The sequence below is a fragment of the Epinephelus lanceolatus genome, chromosome 21, assembly GCF_041903045.1.
Source record: "Epinephelus lanceolatus isolate andai-2023 chromosome 21, ASM4190304v1, whole genome shotgun sequence".
NCBI classification, from domain to species: Eukaryota; Metazoa; Chordata; class Actinopteri; order Perciformes; family Serranidae; genus Epinephelus; species Epinephelus lanceolatus.
This window is the reverse complement of record NC_135754.1, coordinates 24,890,649-24,909,250: the sequence shown is the minus strand read 5'-3', so window position 1 is coordinate 24,909,250 and position 18,602 is coordinate 24,890,649. Positions and strand designations below refer to the sequence as shown.

Genomic DNA, 18,602 nt, shown 5'->3' with positions numbered 1-18,602 from the left:
CTGATTTATGGAAAAAAAGAAATATTCATCCCTTATTTTCCTCTGAACTTTATTTATCAACCGCAAAGTGAAGCAGTTGATTGACTTTACGGGGCCCCGGAGGAGTGCCGACATGTAGAGACCATTTGAAAATAAAACACACTCAAGTGGAAATTGGAATTGGGATTTGAATGGGATCCTGACTTGGCCCCTGAGTTAAGCATCCACATACCAAAGCATTATTAATATTATAAAGCCAAACAGCAGTCGACACATTTCTGGGTCAGGCTTCTTTGCCATTGCATAACAACACTGGTTTTATTGGGAGGTTGCCAGATGTCTCCACATGTTTCATCATGATTCCAAGCTTGTTGTAAGAGATGAAAAAAAAACCCTCCCCAATGGTTTGACAACCTGCTGCTGGGAGGTTGTGTATCCAAGAAATTAAATCCGTGGAAGCAGCCAGCATGATCAGGTGTGTTTGTACTGCTCTGGGGAGTTTAGAAGAAATGTTGGTTTCTTTTTGAGCAGATTTTTAATAAGGCATACTGACTCCTAGAGAGAGGTCAGTGAAGACTTTATACCTCCCAACAGCACAAACGACTACAGACAGCGTTACATCTTCTTCCCTGTGCCTTTTAATACCCTGGGTATAAAACATCACACACAGCCGGCTTGGTAAACATGACCTCACTGTGTGCAGCTTGATAATGTCACTTGACAATCAAGCGTCACTGTTTTTTTTTTTCTTCTCAAACCATTTGATGCCACCTGAGGACTTTGATTTACATATTTGAAGCAGCCGTAGTTATCTTCTTCGGCCCTTTCAGCACATATGGACTAATAAACCGTTTCCCTTGGTAACTCCAGAAACCAGACATGAACTGATATGTACAGTACATGCTCTGCAAGCTCAGGGATCATTGTGTTTCTTTCATCCCTCGGATCAGTGACAGATAATTTTCATTTCCTTTCAGGTTGATGAGATCTACCACGACGAATCTTTGGGGACCAACATCAACGTTGTCCTTGTCCGCATGATAATGGTCGGGTACCGACAGGTAAGCTATGTCACATGTTGGTGTTATTGTCTATCTGTGCAAATGTTTAAGACATCTGGGGCAGCAGCAAGAGAATTCCTGGTTTAAACCCTGTGTCAGCGTGGGTTTTCTCCAGGTACTCCGACTTCCTCCCACAGTCTAAAGACATGCAGGTTAATTGGTGACTCTAACTCTTCCGTAGGTGTGATTGTGAGTGTGAATGGTTGTCTGTCTCTATGTGTCAGCCCTGTGATAGTCTGGTGACCTGTCCATGTATATGTATAAAAGATCCCTATGTGCAATATGTGCACACTGTGTCTGTTCTCTATGAGACAGTGAGTTTGGCTCAGCGGGCTAAAAAAGAGTTTTTATCTGGCGGTGTCATCATGGAGAAAATTATTATTGTTTAAGGGCGTGGGAAAGTAGCATTCGACCAAAATTTGAATGTTTGAATTTGAATACGTAATACATACGGAATACTTCTGGGAAGCTACAGAATGATATAAAAATGTTCAAATGAATAAATAAAGGACCCAACTTTTAAACAATTATTTAGTGAGCTTCAGTGTTGTTGGTTATAAGATTTTGTTAGCGTTATATCCAGCCACGTGAGGTGATTCCTCCTGTTTCCAGTGTTTATGGGAAGCAAAGCTAACCTACCACACAGACAGGAGAGAGGTGTCAATATTCTCATCTGCAGCAGGAAAGTGAAAATGTTTCTTGACCAAAATGTTGAACTATTCCTCCAAGACTGACTCAATCAGTGCATGTCCATGCATCATAGTAACTTAGCAGTCACCTTTCTGCAGTAATGTGATTTCCTGCTGTCATGCATGTATATTAGAAACCTGGCTTCTGTAATTGTGGCAGGGGATTAGAGAGACCCGAGTGATTTCTCACACGGCCAAGAAATCATCTTTCTCTCAGTTGGACTGAGGTCTCTCTGATCCCTTACCTCAATTGGGTTTCTAATCAGCTTTTTACATGCAAGCATGTGTATGACAAAGAAAAGTATGTGATGAACAAAGTCAAAATGAATCAGTTTCTACTGCTGAACATTAAAGTATTTGTAAGATTGAGACATGTTTCTGTCACTGTAGAGCTGTATCGTCTAACAACAGTACAGTTAAAATAAGTGCATGCAAATTAAGTTTGTGGATGTGCGTGTGCTGCTGAGTGGAAGTGTGGGTTTATAGTATCAGGTTACTGCAGGCACTGCACTGGTTTCTCTGAGGAGCCTGGTTTGTTGGGTGCATGTCAAAACACTGACTGGATTTATAACAGTAGCCAAGGAATCCCCAAAATAAAAAAGGGAAAGATCACATTTTCATTGTATTTTGGGTCGGCCCCGCAGCTGGTTAGAGGCCCCAAGCAGTGTGCGATGTGTTTATGCTTTGGGTCGTTGTTTAATTAAAAGTGCGACTTGGAAAAACTGCATTGAAAATCTCACCACATTTAACCTCATTGCAAAAAATGTGATTTGAGAATGCATAATACATAATGATAACACCACCCAGCGCTGCATGCTGTTACATACACTACAGACTATTAGCTCAGCCATGTCGGGGACTGATAACAGACAGATCATATGTTTACAATGCAGAGTACATACACGCTGACACAGTCCCATCTTGCTTTTATTACTGTCATTTAACATTCAGTACATGCTGCTTGCTTCAATAACCTGTATTATGTAAGAACTATGGAGAGACATTCTTCCATCGCTGTGCAGGTGCATGTAGAGAGGAAGGTGTATATCACAAATAACACAAAAGACAAACAGCCATATTGGTGTAATGTATGTTGACGGTGCTGAGTGGCATTTTGAGTGTTTGTTGGTGTGTGTGTGTGTGTGTGTGAGGTAGTAAAAAGGGGGAATGAGTTAGAACAGGCTAGAGGTGAAGGGTCATCTACCCCCCTCTGTCTTCCTCTGCAAATTCAATTCAGCACATTAAAAATTCAATGAAATTACAGCTTCCTTTTCTTCAGTCACCCCCAGACTCTGGGGAGGGGGCTGACTGATGGAGGCCACCACCTGCTGCTCCTTTACCTGTATAAAACAACCCCCAGACCCAAAGGGAGGGGGTCTGTTTGTGAGGTTGGAGGTGTGTGTATGCTTTCATGAAATCAAAAGGTCCTTTTTTCTTTTCTTTTTTCCCCGCTACCCCTTTCTTTTAATCTCCCTTTCCCACCGCTATTTTTCATGTCTCCTGTTCCATTCCGGACTCCCTGGGTAGGCAAGTGAGGTCAGGGTAAGGGTGACGGGGTTGGGGGTGTGGTGGTTTGGCAGGGGCGAGGTAAAGAAGATGGCAAGCATTTCTTGCACATGATATGTTCAAGGACCGCTGGGAATGTGAAAAGCCGACAATAATTTCTGTTCTCACAGTTTATGATGTGGACGTTTGTGCCAAATGTGAAGAAATTCCCTTCCTGAGATACCGCTTTCACAAGAATGGGACGTACAGATGGACGAATAACTCAAAAACATTATGCTTCCATAAAGGCATGGATGAATCTGTTAGGGCTGCCCTAGACTACGAATTTTCCTAGTCGACCAATAGTCGTCATTTAGAGCCATTAGTTGATGAGTCGCCCACATGTTTATGATATTAATTAGATTATTAAATGATTTATTTTGGGCGGGGAAACACAATGGTTTGAGTTGAAGGTGTGAGAAAGAACAGTATCAGTAACATTGTTAACACTGTGCTACATTACAGAGAAACACAAAACCGTACTAATGAACCTTCATTAATATAGGCCTATATTTTATCTACAAGTGCACGTCACACACTGAGCGAGCCGCCTGTTAATGACACTGTGGGCTAATGGGCATGTAGCTACTTCCATGTTTCAGATGATACGTCATGTTTGTAGTCGACCAATGAAGATGAGTTTACATATCACCTTGGGTTCGTCCTTCACCTTCTCAAAATGATCCCACACTTTGGATTTCCTACCCGACATGTTATTAACTAGTCTGTGGAATAACCGCAGGTACCAGCCCTGGAAATTAACCTGACTCCTGTCTGACTGCTGAGCGTGGCCACTTCCTGTGTCTGTCCTTTCAAATTAAATTCCCACATGGTCCTAGTTAATATGAAATCTTGCCGACTAACAACCTCTCTGGTCGACTAACGTTTGATCCCGGGCAGCCCTAGAGTCTGTTTTTCTATTCACCTGTTGCTACTTTATGTCACCTTTATGTCTTTGGTTGTTATCAGGCTGCAAATTAAGCAGTGAAGAGGTGCAGATAAAGTATGCATGGTGACAGACACCAGTGATTTATTATCTCTGAGGGCCTTCTAATCTACATAACTCACTGATGCTGCCTGGAGACTGGGCATTTTGCATTTTGGCTCTGCTGTGTGGTTGCCAAAGCTGAGAGATGCTGTTGTCACAGAGCCCATTAGATGAGCTCAAATGTGTCGAATATTTCACCGGCACGGACTGGGAGCAGAAAGAGAAGAAGAAAGGCAGATGTTTTCACCAGTCCCTTTTATCCTTACCTCACAAACTGTATGAGCTGTGTTGTTGCCAGTCGACACACTATTTCATCCTCCACTGAGATTTTGTTTTTGAATTGGCTGGATCTTCATAAACGGGAGACAAAACAGAATAAGTTTTTCCATTTCCACTTTGTTGTGCTTTCTCGGTTTCCAGCAACAGTTTCCACTTGGAAGTCGTCCGTCTGCACATGTAATTCAAAGCCAGTTTGAGGAAAAAGAAACACACACACACACATACGCTTAGTTTTTATGTTCACAATGCAAATCTGGCTCCTGCTAAGGACACGCTGAGCAGCGGGGAAACAAGATGTTAGTTAGGAATGTAATTTACATAAGCATATTTCAGTTAAGCAACATGAACTGAAGAGCCCTTTGATTTGCAAACCATTGATTATTCTGTAATGAGTGGAAACACTCGAGTGATATCCATGTGAAAAACTGGATGTGATGCTGACTCATCAAACACAACAATGACCTCTAATTACTGATGATTTTTAATCAGTAATCATAAGATTTAATTGAATTAACATACATTTACATATCATTTACACAGGCCTGTACTATATTACCATACAGAAAACTTAGAAAGGCTCAGGAGGTTTGTTCAAAACAGATAAAAGCTTTGTCTACATTATAGATGGCATATATACCAACTAATAGGGGTGCACTGATTTATCGGCTGAACATCGGTATCGGCCGATATTCGCCTTGTTGACTGTCATCGGTCTATCTCAATTAAGATGACATTCACTGATGGCAGTGGCCAATGTCGTGTCACCTTAGTTTGCACAGGCTAAAAAGCAGGGCTCAAGACAAACGGCGTCCCGTCATCCCGTCGTCCGGAGGGACAGTAGAAACGAACAGAGATCTTTCCATTGGGATGCCTTCAGGACAAAAGGAAGCAAACTCACTATTGTTGAGTCACGGGACGCACCCTGTTGTTTGGCTAATAATGCTACGATGGTAACAACATGTTTGTGCTGACATCGACAGGAGGAGAGCTAGTTAGCGTTAGCCATTAGCTATTAGCTAGCCGGAGGCTGGAAGAAACAGCTGACAGAGGCTATGTTCAGTTAGATCAGGGGTTTTTGCATTTTACATTTCTCATTTCTTGATGATTCTCATCATTGTTGTAGGCTTAAAGAAATACATCCTCCAATTGTAAAAATTTGTAGCCTAGACACCAACAACAACAAAAATTTTTTTTATATTTCTTCAGCTACATCTACGACTTGGTGCCTTTTCTCTAAAGTCTGCTGAACTGTAAAAGTGTTGGCTAGTCTCGAGTTTCCACAGCTCGGCTAGCTATGGATTCCAAATCCAAAAAAGTAAAAGTCTCCCAGGAAAATAGAGCATTTAATACTGTGTAAACAGATTCATTTGTTTTCGCTGCAAACTCTTAACAAATGATTATAAGTAGCCCAGTGCAGAGTAGCCACCTAGTGGTAAAACATGATATGATATTTGTTCTGTTGATATGCTCTTTTAGCCACAATAGTCCGTGTTACCTTCATCAAAAAGCTGAAACCCCTGAGTTAGATTATGATGTGTTCAAGCTCTGTTCAGTAAAAACGATTATTTGGCAAATTATAATGTTATCATGATCTATTTATATGTAAACTTGTCAAATAGTTTTAGTCGATGAAAATTCCTAACCTTTCAGCCCGCTTTGAGTCATTATGTTTCCTATATGTATTTTTATCTTTAAACAAATCCAGTGAGGCTAATTCATGTATCAGAAATTAGAATCAAGGTGACAGTTTGTATAAAATTTTTTTTCTACAACTGCAAATAATTTCTTCACACTTACAAACTGTCATTTCTCCAGCAGTTTTTGATTTATGAGCTCACACTTGCTGATCATCATTTGAAAAGCTCAACATCTCTATTCATGGTCTCAAAAACTTTGACACCACAAATAACTAATATGAGACAACTAGGGTTTGTCCCCGGGTTCGCTGTAGACTCTGACTTATTGATCTCACTGTTAAGAGGCAGAGGAATAACTTGATTAAAGCCTGAATTCTTTCTTAATCTGCAACATGCCAGTCTGGAGGTTCAAACTTGTGTCCTCTCACTGAGTTGGTGATTTAAACTTTTATCTCTGTCAGAGAAAACTCAGCTTAGTTCAGACTGTTTACTTCCTGCTCCGGTGTGAGGGTTTTTGCTGGCTAGCGAAACATCCTGGTGCAGACTTTACTGGAGTTTACCAGCCTGTCACTCAGGTGGCATTTGAGGATAATTACAAGCAAAGCCGTCTCAGCTTTCAGTATTCGATAGTCCACCACGATTATTTTAGTCACATCTCGTCGATGAAAATGAAACAGATTTTGCCCTAGTTTTTATGGTCAAGATCTATTTTAAACATGTCATTGTCTCATTTTTGTCATGGAAAAAAGTCGCTGACGATACATTTTTGTCATCATTTTATTTAACGCAATTAACACAATTTAAACAATTAAAACACATTTTTCTTGTAAAAAAGGGTTGTTTTATGAATGTGTGTGGCTGACTTTGTGCTCATTCAAAGGTGGTGTAATGAAGAGCTGAATGACTTTGAAACAGTTCAGTTATTTATTCATTTTTTTGTATGTAAGATTTCTTTGTTTCCCTGGCACAAAAGGAGGAACAAATAACAAAAAAATGCTATTGTTATTTTTAAACAGCCAAGAATTTCACAGTCATTGCATCCTTACTAACTCAATTTGTAAGCTTTCAGTAAAACCTACAGTGAGTTTTTAATAACAATGAACCAGCCGCTGTTTGTGGACTATTGCCCCAGCTTTCCTCCCAGTCTGATGTTTTGTAACAGTTATGAGTACCTGAGCAGGAGCAGTGCTGAGGGTGAATTTCAAAGTGAAACTAAATGCACACCTAAACTGAAATTGTAACAGTGAAGATTATTTTCCTTTCACCTCAGCAGGGGCGGTGTCCTTTAGAAGGAATCGCTAAAGTGTGCAATCACTGTTTACTGTTTCTGCTCACGGTTGGAATGGTAAAACCCTCTTCCTCTCCCTTGCAGTCTATAAGCCTGATCGAGCGTGGCAACCCATCCCGCAGCCTGGAGCAGGTGTGTCGATGGGCCAACACGCAGCAGCGGCGCGACCCCGACCACGCCGAGTACCACGACCACGCCATCTTCCTCACAAGGCAAGATTTTGGTCCCGCAGGTATGCAAGGTACTGTATTTTTCTCGATCGAGGACTGTGCAGACTGAGTGCTGATATCTGCTTCCATTCACAAAGGGGTTGGCTTCAAGTCTTGCCCAGGTAAGGTCGATGGAAAAGTGGCCGCTGCGGCTGAGGTCGCACATCCAATTCTGCCCGCTGCAACCTCACAGGGAAATATCACTGAGTAGCTTTCCAACACCTTGCTGACTTGATGCCACCCTGAAAAATTCAGATTGTTGAAGAAGTTTTTTGGCATGTAGAGAAAGAACAGAAGTGTTTGTGTGTTAGTCATTTAGTAAACTAACTGTTGTGTTTCTGTTGTGTAGAGTTCAGTATGAGCTTTTCTCCACTCAACCCTAATAACACATGTATGCAGTCATGTAGAGGAGTTTATACCATACATGTTCAGTATTTGTCTCATTGTGTATTTCTTCTTTTCAGCCCTTCAAAACAAAATTTTGAAGCGAGCAGCCTAACCGCCAGAGAAACTTGGTCCAGAATGAACAAACATCCTCTGTGCTCAAGTTCAATATCATGCATTGACCTGTGTATATTTTTAACTTTTAAAGCACACGTGTCATGTTTAGAGGACAACCCGAGGCTACCTGGTTTGCCTGTCGCACCTCCGGATGTTGCCATAGCTGCCGCTGTGTTGTGTTCAAAACAAGCCCAGTTTCTATGGCGCCTTGCACTGTATTGAGCTGGAACCAACGCTGTGTGTCGGGGTCACGAGCAGACATCACACTCTCCTGTCAAAGCTTAGCTGTGAGATGGTAGATCCTATATACAAACACAGATACTGTGGCTTTGGGATGTGTAGAAGGAAATCTGTTCAGTTTATCTGCAAAGCAGATGCACTGAATGAATGTTTGAAAATGCACTGTGAATGATTTCAAGTGTTTATCATCTGCTGTCCTTGCCACGAACTTATTTCCCATGCATTGTGTTCAGTGTGTGAGGTCATCAACCTGACAACAGACTCCACCACCATTATTTTAAACCCCTAGCTGCTGCTGCTGCACCTTTTGCTTCAATGTGCAAAGCCTCCCTTCATGGGAATGTGAACTGCATTCTCCTGAATCCCTCTTATCTGCCTTTCAGATAAAGGGTCACGCTCCACAACTGCTGCTTTCATGTTTTGCTACTTCACTCGCAGCACTAAACGTGTCCATTTTGTTGTCATTCATGAAAAGAACCATCAACCACCTGGATGAAAAGCTGGCGTCGATAAACATCACACTGTAGCAAAAAAAAAAAAAAAAAAGACTAAAGCTATGACTGACTTGCTCTTTTTCAACACCACCAACATAACTTCATCACCGGCTGTCTATCTGCTGCATTTTCTGCTTTTTACCTGCATGCCAAAAAGTCTTCTGATGGTCAGAAAGCATGAAAATTTATCTGAAAGCCGCCAAAAGGAGGCCGGGAGGAGTGTGCTTCTGAACCAAACCAAAACGCGCTAAGCTGAATCGCTGCACACCTTCTTGATCGAGTTATGTTTAATGTTTGTGCTTTGCTTAAAAGTTTGGTGAACTGTGTGAAATGTTGTAATGCCCGGGGCGGATGTCTGCTGGGCTTCCGAGCTTGCTGTTTACTTTGGGACTTTCTGTACAGAAAGTGAGGAGATGGTCGATATCACTGACACGCAGGAGCCTCAGGCTTCTTCGATCCACCCAACTTGCTGAAACTGTCTGTTGTATCTTCTACCAGCTAGATTGTTTTAAAGGGATAATACATCCCCCAAATGAACATTTGTGTATCAGTAGCTCACCCCATGTTATGTTGAATTCATTAAGAACACATTTTTCTCAGATGCCTGCTGTGACAGAAGAACCCGAAAACAGAGAAAACGGCTGATGAATTGGAGTAAAGGGGGGTTGTGTTTAACAACAGTAAAGCTGTATCAAAACATCTGTTGACTCTCACACTACTCACGCACTATTATCTAAGGTAGGATTCACTTCTGTGTTGAATCGATGTCGTACCCTACGCCGTAGCTTGACGTGTGCCTCTCCTGAAATGTAAGTACACATCGCGGCGACACAGACCCAAACCATTTCCCTCAGTAGAAACGCTTTTATTAAGAAACAATAAATTGTGAAGACAATAAAGCCTCCACCAAAACAGCATTTTAAGTGGCTTCATATGAGCAAAGGTAATCTCTGCTCGTTGCTAGGCTAATTTATACAGTGTAAAATGCCATAGGCTTGTGCTAATAAGGTTAGCATGTTGTATTTGTTTGGAAAACGTGTTTAGTATAAAAACGGTTGTTTTGTCAGTGAACCTTTTAAGGTTGTAATGGAGCTAAATTTTGTAACATTACCTTTGTGAAATGTTGCTGTTGTCCCTGGTTTTATATGAGAAGAGGAAAAGTCAGCTAGCTGCTAGGCTAATTTATACAATGTATAATGCCATAGCTTGTGCTAAAAACATTAGCATGTTATATTTGTGGGGAAAATGTGTCCAGATAAAGACAAGTGCTTTGTCCTCACAAAAACCCCACCGCTGACGAGTGTTTTGACACAGACACCACTGCATAAGTATAAATGCTCACAACAGCATAGATCACATGCATAGGCTCTGCATACAGCTGGTGCACAGGTATAACTCCCGCTGAAGTCTAATTTATCCAGTCATATGCTCAATACTACTGAAACACATGCATTAAAGCTAAAACCTCAACATTTAAAACTGGGCTGAGAGTGAACTTTTTCTATGCTCTCTTCAAAGCCAGACTCCATTGACAAAAACAGTCATTTTAACTCACTGAACACTGGAGCTGCTGGTCTACCGCTGCCTCAGCCAGTAAGTTTTTTTCGTGTTATTGTGTGACTTCTGTATTTTAAAGGGTGAGTTTGGATTCACCAAAGTCGCACAATAACACAAACTAACTAACTGGTTGACCAGCAGCTCCAGTGTTCAGTGAGATAAAATGACTGTTTTGTCAATGGAGTCTGGCTTTGAAGAGAGCATAGATAAGTTTCACTTCCAGTTCAGTTCCCTGTTGGAAAGGGCTGTGTGTTTGAGAAGTCCTGGGTATACGACTGGCTAAACAAGACTTGGGTTATACTTCACGAGTTGTGTGGGAGTTTATAAAAAGATGTTTTGATATAGTTTTGCTGTTGTGACTTCAATTCACTAAGACTTCTTCTCCATTTTTGGATTCTTTGTTCACCGCAGCTGGGCAAGATAAACATTTTTTTCCACAAGTATGAAATACAAGTGGCTTTGTTTTTTCTATTTTGAGAGTGTTGCTGCCTAAACGCAACCCACTGCATCAGATCAAAAGCAGTACATTCATACAGACATGTTGGTTCATCATAGAAAGAGACTTTCAAAGCAGTCGCCATAGCTTGCTGTTGAACATGTGCTAATCTTAGCTCAGGAGTCAATCAGACCATGACAGTGATGTCAGTCACATCTTACATACCCTTAGCTCAGATTTTCTACCTTGATCATCATGAGAATGTCATGACCTTCATCCTGGTACTTGATTATTAGGGTTGTGTGGTCTTGTCTGTTTCCCAGGTTACGCTCCAGTTACAGGGATGTGCCACCCACTGAGGAGCTGCACTCTGAACCATGAGGACGGCTTCTCCTCGGCCTTTGTGGTTGCTCATGAAACCGGCCATGTGTGAGTAATGGCAATTAAGCCGATAGTTTTGTATGGTAACTGTAGTCTATAATCAAAGGTAGGTAATGAGTCTTTGTTGTCTTAACAACACAAACCATCTGTTTGCCTCAGCATGTGCGTGCAGCACTTAGCATGGCAAGATGAGCTTATTAAGCTCTGCTGGTAGAAAAACAACTGAGTAAATAGATGCATCACATGTGAGCGTGTATACATAAGTATGTACATTAACCACATGTCGTGTGTACTCTACACTTTATTAGGTACATCAACACACCTGCTCAACCACAAAGCCTATTTTTATGATGCCTATTATGTCATAGATATTCAGCTGTATGTTGAGGCGGTACTTTAAGGTGGTGTTGTTCTGCTCTGCGTTATATTGAGTGGTGTTTCTAATATTCTATAGCCCAGTTCAGACCAAAGGTTTCCGACGAGATGAGTCAAACACCCAACTTCTTGCAACACGCCATCCTGCAATGTTCTAAAAACCTGCCGGTTCACACCAATGCAACTAGATGAGACGGAGTGTCATCTAGTTGCAACAACTCTGTACTTCTGTTTTAATTTCCAGCTTTTCAGGCTTACTTTGTGGCTGAATATAATTTGTAGCTTCTTAAAATATGAATGAGGATAGTGATAGTGAGATACTGGCTACAGGTGCATCTTACTCTATAATGACGAAAACTCTGTCTGTGTGTGTCTGTTCCATGTTTTTCTCCTCACGGACTTCAATCCATGTGAAATTTGGCACAGTGGTAGAGGGTCATGGGAGGATGTGAATGAAGCAATATTACATCAATTGGCCAAAGGGGGGCGCTATAGCAACCGATTGTAATTGCAAACTTTGAATGGGCATATCTCATGCCCCGTATGTCGTAGAGACATGAAACTTTGCACAGAGATGCCTCTCCTCATGAGGAACACATTTGCCTCAAGAACCCATAACTTCCGGTTATATAGATTTTCCGCCATTTTGAATTTTTTGAAAAACACTTAAAATTGGTCTCTTCCTAGGAAGTTTGACCGAACTGGATGAAACTCGGTGAACATAATCTAGGGACCAATATCTAAAGTTCCCTCTTGTCAAAAGTTGGAAAACTTACTAAAACTGAGCTTCTATAAGGCAATGAATATTGGGAGGGCGTGGCTCATCACATAAAGGTGTATAACATCTCAAGGGTTTCACCAATCACCACGCAACTTTGTAGAACAGGACGCCTCAAGGTGACTGGAGAAATTTTACTCTAATTGGCAACTGGGTGGCGCTATAACCACAGAAAAATGCTTAAAAATGGTTAAAATGCGACCAATCGCTGTGGCTCCCCCTGTGGCCCAATGTTGTTGTTTTTTTTTCTAATTTTTGGTATGAATAAGTCATGGTATGGTGTGCTGTACATAATCACAGAAACTGTCAGTGTGTCATTCTGTCAGTCAGTCATTCTGTCTGACCCACGTTTTTCTACTCACTGACGTGGTCAATCTATGTGAAACTGCACATAGGCATTGAGGATTGGTATAGGTAAAAGGTGACAAAGCTACCAATGGGTATGGACTAGTTTGCAGTAGTGATGAAATGGTGAAAAACATAAAACGAGCATCAGATGGACTGAATTCATAATAAATACTCCACAATAATATAAGTAACTACAAGCACCCCAAGTTCCGACGACTATGATCTAATGTAGTTTCTTCTTATATTTGTTCTTAAGAAAGGTCCAAGGTCAAGACCGCAGAATTGTTTGCATCTGTCTTTTTATAATAATGAATCCCCTTGTCTGTGTAAGTTGAGAGTGCGTGCCAGGTTATTACCATTTAGCATAGATAAACAATCTGCAAATCCCCATGAAGGGGCATGAGACTGCAGGGCCATGTGCTCTTACCTGAGAACAAATCCTGAACAAGAAAAACATTGGTGAAGGTCAGAATCTTCTTGAAAACTACTCGAGTGGGTTTTTCAAAGACATTTCTTCTTAATAATGGCATGAATGAGGCTCACTGTGAGCTTCATAAAGACAGATGTTGCCGACTGGCAGATGGGGTGACTGTGGCTCAGAGGTAGAGCAGGTCATCCATTCATCAGAACATCAGTTTTTCAATCCGTGGCTCCTCCAGTCTGCATGTCAAAGTATCCTTGAGCAAGATACTGAACCCCAAATTGCTCCTGATGGCTGTTTTATTGGTGTGTGACTGAATAGCAGGTGGCACCTTGTATGGTAGCCTCACCTACCAGTGTGTGAATGTGTGTGTGAATTAAAGAAAGGTGCTAAACATGTGCTAGATGTTGTAGCAAAGGTGTTGTATTGGATTACATTTGACTGTACAGGTGTACCAAATATAGTAAACGCTGAGTGTATGTTATCAACACCACTTTTAATATGTTACTGAACAATATTTTCGAATTCTACTCTGATTTCTCCAAACTTTTCTCTACGATTATAGGGTGACTGTAGGATATTATGATTTGATGGTGTGTCACCACAGGACATAAAAACCTCTGTTTAAACATTGATTTTGCATCATGTAATTAGATTTATATATGGATCATTTAACATAATTTAAAATAGTTGATTACAAAAAATACCAGTGTTCAAAATTCCAATTAAAAAGCCCTGCAATTGAACATTAAAAAGTATATTTGTAGTAGCAGTAACTTATAGGCAAATTGCCCTAAAACTTCAGTTAGTTAGTACCCCAGGCTATTATTTGCTTATATCCCTGAAATCAACAGGCCTATATTTGGGACAGGCATTTAATTGCTTTCACACAAAACTGTTGCTCAGCAAAGATCAGAAATTAGGCTTCAGATAACATATCAGTTATGAATTGTTCATTTGATCTACCTCCGACAGACAGGACATCAGAGAGAGTTACACCACTCGATGATTACGGCACCCAGCATACCAACACAACACCACTTTATCCTGCTAAAACAATACCCCACAACTTGGATTCATTTTTAGTGATAGTGTTTTAGTGTTACGTTTCTAGTGGTATAGGGCAGCCAGAGGGCGGCAATTCAAAGGCCCTTTGGCTGGAGTCCTGTGAAATGGAGCAGGCTTTATGAAATGTTTGCTGAACATTCAGAGGGACACAATGGTTGGTTGTAGCCGGTGATTTTAGAGCAGGTGTTCACTTGCTCTGGAGGTGCTTTTTGTTATTACTAAGTGTGAGGGTCAATCGAACGTGAAGACATTCGGATGAACTATTGTTGAGAAAATTGAAAAGACTGCACACATACTGTACGTATACTGACAGACGGGGGACTCCTTACATTTTACTTAGATGAAAAAAGAGGTTTGTTGAAAGCTGCATAGTCAAAGTATTACAGTTTTTCTTAAAGAATGTCACTGCTTCTTTAAGCAGCTTCTTTAAGTTTATGAAATTTAGATTCTGTCCACCTCTCTCCAGCTCTGTGGCCCCTTCTTATTTAAAGACAGTGGAGCGATGGTCTGCTTCAACTCTGTTTCTGAACTCAGTAGGAATCATTAGCAGCTTCTGCCTGTGGCAAGAAGTCATAGCTATTATCACTTAAAGTGCTGGTCCACTTCACACAGACTTCCTCTAATGGAGCTTTAAGGGCTTATGACGTCTGTGAACACCCGCTGCGGCACAGACATAGAGAAAGTGGCTAGAGAGACTTGATTGTATGTCATTTTGCACAAAAGCGCTGGTCACTAAGAACCTCTTCATTGGAAAGGGGGGCAGACTCCATGCTGTGCCTGTCAGTGCACGAACAAAACAAAACAGCTTTAATATCAGCCAAAATGTCTCTGCTATGTGGTCACATTAATGGCTGACAGAAGAAATAAATTAATGTGAAGAAAAAAACAGGGTAAAAATCTGTACAAAGTGGCAACTGTGGTCCATTATGCTTGTCCTGCTATCACTGCGCTCACCGTCCTTTTTATAAAGTCACAGCCTAACTTACAAGAAAATCTAAAAAGACAGAAAATTATGAAGAAATAATGGACATTGAATAACTAACAAAGGCCCCGTTTCCACCAAACACTTTTGGTATGGTACCCTTGGAACCAAAAGTAACCCCTCAGACATGGTACCTAGACCCTAGGTCCGTTTAGTGTTTCGACTGCAAACAGTTACCCTACGCCTCTTTTCCACTTAGGTATGTGACTGGTGTGCGTAAATCCCTAAATATACAGACAATGCCTCTAGTGTCCAATACAAGGAAGTGCATTTCTTTAGGGATGGATAGAAACCTGATAGAAACTACCTGTAGCTAGTCATTTTGTCCGTTTTTCACCATCCAGTAGTTTGGAATATGCGCTTTGAACATTACCGGGACAAAAACAAGACCAATATTGCATGGCAACAAATAAGTGAAGATGTTGGCCTGCAAGGTACATTGCATATTTTGTGACATATTCAACTAAAAAGACATATGAACGGCTGAATGAGTCATAATGATGATCTGACTGTGCGTAATGTATAACCATATGCTAGCAGAATAAGATTCACAATATGTTAAAACGAGATAAACCAGTTCTTATTAATAGTACAATCTCACTTGACAATCAACACAAGCAGCTGCATTGAAGAAAATAGCCTGTTAGCTGAGCTAGCAGAAAGTCATACAGTCTCTCCTAAATCCACTGCAAAAGTTACATTTTTTTAACGTATGTAAGCAAATTCCGGACTGAAGTACTACAGAGGGGAGGAGTTTTGCAGGCACATCGGACATCACGGAGATTCACATAGGAAGGAATGGACTTCCGGTTGCCTCTTCTCAGTACACACATGTAAGTGGAAACGAGGCGACACTAGAGCCATCATCCATTTATCAACGGATCTACAGACACCAGTCACATACGTAAGTGGAAACGAGGCGTTAAATGTGGGTGGGGTTGTTGTCACTCACTGCTCCGTCCAGCACTCACTGTATTTCCTCATTAGTCTGCACCTTGTTTTTAGTTTGGGCATTTAGTCCTTCTTAGGCAAGGGCAGCCGGTCGTTAGCCCACAGGAACGACATTCATGATGCTTTTTTATTTTTCCAAGTGAGGATTAGAATATATGCGGTTCACATAATCTGGTCGAAATATTTTTAAACACTTTAAGATCCACTCATTACTAAAAGTCTGTGTCATCCAAGAGATACAATAAGAACTAAAGTAATGGTCAAAGTTGTCACAGTGAAATTTAAGGTGTGCTGATGGATTCGTAACGTCAACTCATGCACTGAGTAATGTTACAAGTAAACGTTCCACCTTAAAAGTCGCCGGAAGTTGGCCCAGTGAATTAATGTTTTTTTTTCTGCAGACTCCAGCTGCAGCATAGTTACAGTTTACAAATGTATGTAAAACTCTCCACATTATGAACAGTGGTTACATAACCAGCCACAACTCTGAGCAGAGTGACCGTCCTCTATTGACCAATCAACAGACTGCAGTGTTCACAGCTCCACCTTTTAGTACCAGATCTGTGTGCTAGGTACCCCAACAGAGGGGAGACCAAAAATTGGGACGGTATGGAACGGTTCCATTGGTACCATCCACAACTTTTCACAGTGGAAATGGAAAAAAATTGCACTGAACTGAACTGTAAGTTACTGCTTGGTGGAAACAGTCTTTCGGCTAAAGGCATTGCTAAAATCAAGATTATCCTTTATTAAATACACTAGCCAGCAGAAACCTGAGTGATGTGATTCTTGAATTACTTAGTTATGAACTTGTATGTTTCAGTGAGTGGAAAATGTGCACTTGCGGTTCTTTTGCAAGTCTGACAGCTGTTCTGTAAAGTAGATCTTGAAAGGAAAATTTCTTCTTTCATTCGCCTATTCAGACTTCTACTGAATCAGGGCTCAACAATAAGGATTGCCCGATTGCCCGGGGCAAGTAAAACTCAAGGTCGGGCATGTAAACTAACATGCTAAAAATAGTAAAAGTTAATAACTAATTGATAAAATAAATGTATTTTAAAACGTGCTCGTCTGCTCTGATGCAGCAGTCTCTCTGCCTGAAGTCACAGGCACAGCTGTGTAACAATGTCCTGCCCACAGCGCCCATTGATATTATTTTGCGTGACTGACGCTTCATATAATAACATAACAACATACTATTTATGGTGTTATGTCATCATGTCATTTCTGTCACTACATGGTCACGCATTAACAATTCTCCTCTGCTCTCTATCGCGCATGGCGGAGTTCCACCACACACACAGGTGAGCACGCTAGAGCGGCTCGGGCCGCATTTTCCTGACCAAACCTGACCCCGAGCCCGGTGCAGTTTGTCAGCTGACAAAGTTATTGTTATGGACACTGTAAATAACCAACAGACTGCTGTTACGCACAGACAAACACGCTGCACTCCGAGCAGCGTAGCACGGCACTCATGCTGAGCTTGTGTTGCGTTCAGGCGTTGTCACGTAAATAACAACTTACAGCACTTAAATAGGTCATAGCACAAAACAGCAGCATGTCAAGTGACTTTTTACTTTATTACATTCAATAAAATTGTATGTTCCTAAATCTTGAGACACCTCATATGTAAGCTAGACAGACATTTCACCTGCTCATTACTGTGCACACATGTACTGTATGTACTTAGTCCTAAAGAGCCCTTCTGGTGCCAGTAGATACATAGAAACATCCCAGCAGGCTGTGCTTTGCAAGCATACAAAAAAGTTTCACGCATGTGAAAATTATTTTTCATGCGTGTGCTTCACCTCCGCTGCTACAACTCCATCCTAGGGGAAACACTGCTGTGTGCGTTTTGTGCAACAGGTGGATGTGGTAGTCTACTGGTAGAGTAGAGAGAGAGCTAAGTAGCGTTGAAGTAGAGTAGAGCAGGACAGAGAGATGGAAGCAAAATATATTAAACCCGGTGTTAATACAGCAGAACTGGAGATTTGTTTTATTTATTTTTCACAATAAATAGAGGTGGGCATGGCTCAAGTAGGGCGCAAAATTATAGACGGAGAACGATTGACACATTTTTCACTTTAAGCCCTGACACTGTCATTTTTGTGTAGGAATTAAGCTACAATACATGACGTATGTTGTTTTAATTAATAAATACAGTATGAATAAATATTACATAACATGAAAATAACTGCCGTCTTTGTTAATTGATAGCCGCTTAAATTAAACAATTTTTAAAGGCAAGTAAAAACTGACTTTGGGCAAGTAGATCTCTGACCAACTTGCCCGACCGGGCAAGTGAAAAAAAACCTTAGCGTTGAACCCTGTGAATGCTTTGTAGTTTTTATGACCTCCTCCATCAGCCTATTGAAGGTGTGAGCCGACAGCCTAA

At 41.1% G+C, this 18,602-nt stretch overlaps 1 protein-coding gene across 2 annotated transcripts in view; it reads left to right on the top strand.

Annotated features, from left to right (window-relative positions):
* The window catches only part of adamts14 (ADAM metallopeptidase with thrombospondin type 1 motif, 14), a 95,027-nt gene that overhangs the window by 42,357 nt on the left and 34,068 nt on the right, over window positions 1-18,602 (top strand). Inside the window, exons 5-7 of one of the 2 annotated variants that reach the window (XM_033611365.2) lie at window positions 957-1,040; window positions 7,551-7,698; window positions 11,227-11,332. In XM_033611365.2, coding sequence (XP_033467256.1) covers window positions 957-1,040; window positions 7,551-7,698; window positions 11,227-11,332 — 338 coding nt within the window. Of the gene's footprint in view, window positions 1-956; window positions 1,041-7,550; window positions 7,708-11,226; window positions 11,333-18,602 lie in introns of both variants that reach the window. The other variant, XM_033611364.2, reaches the window with a different exon arrangement.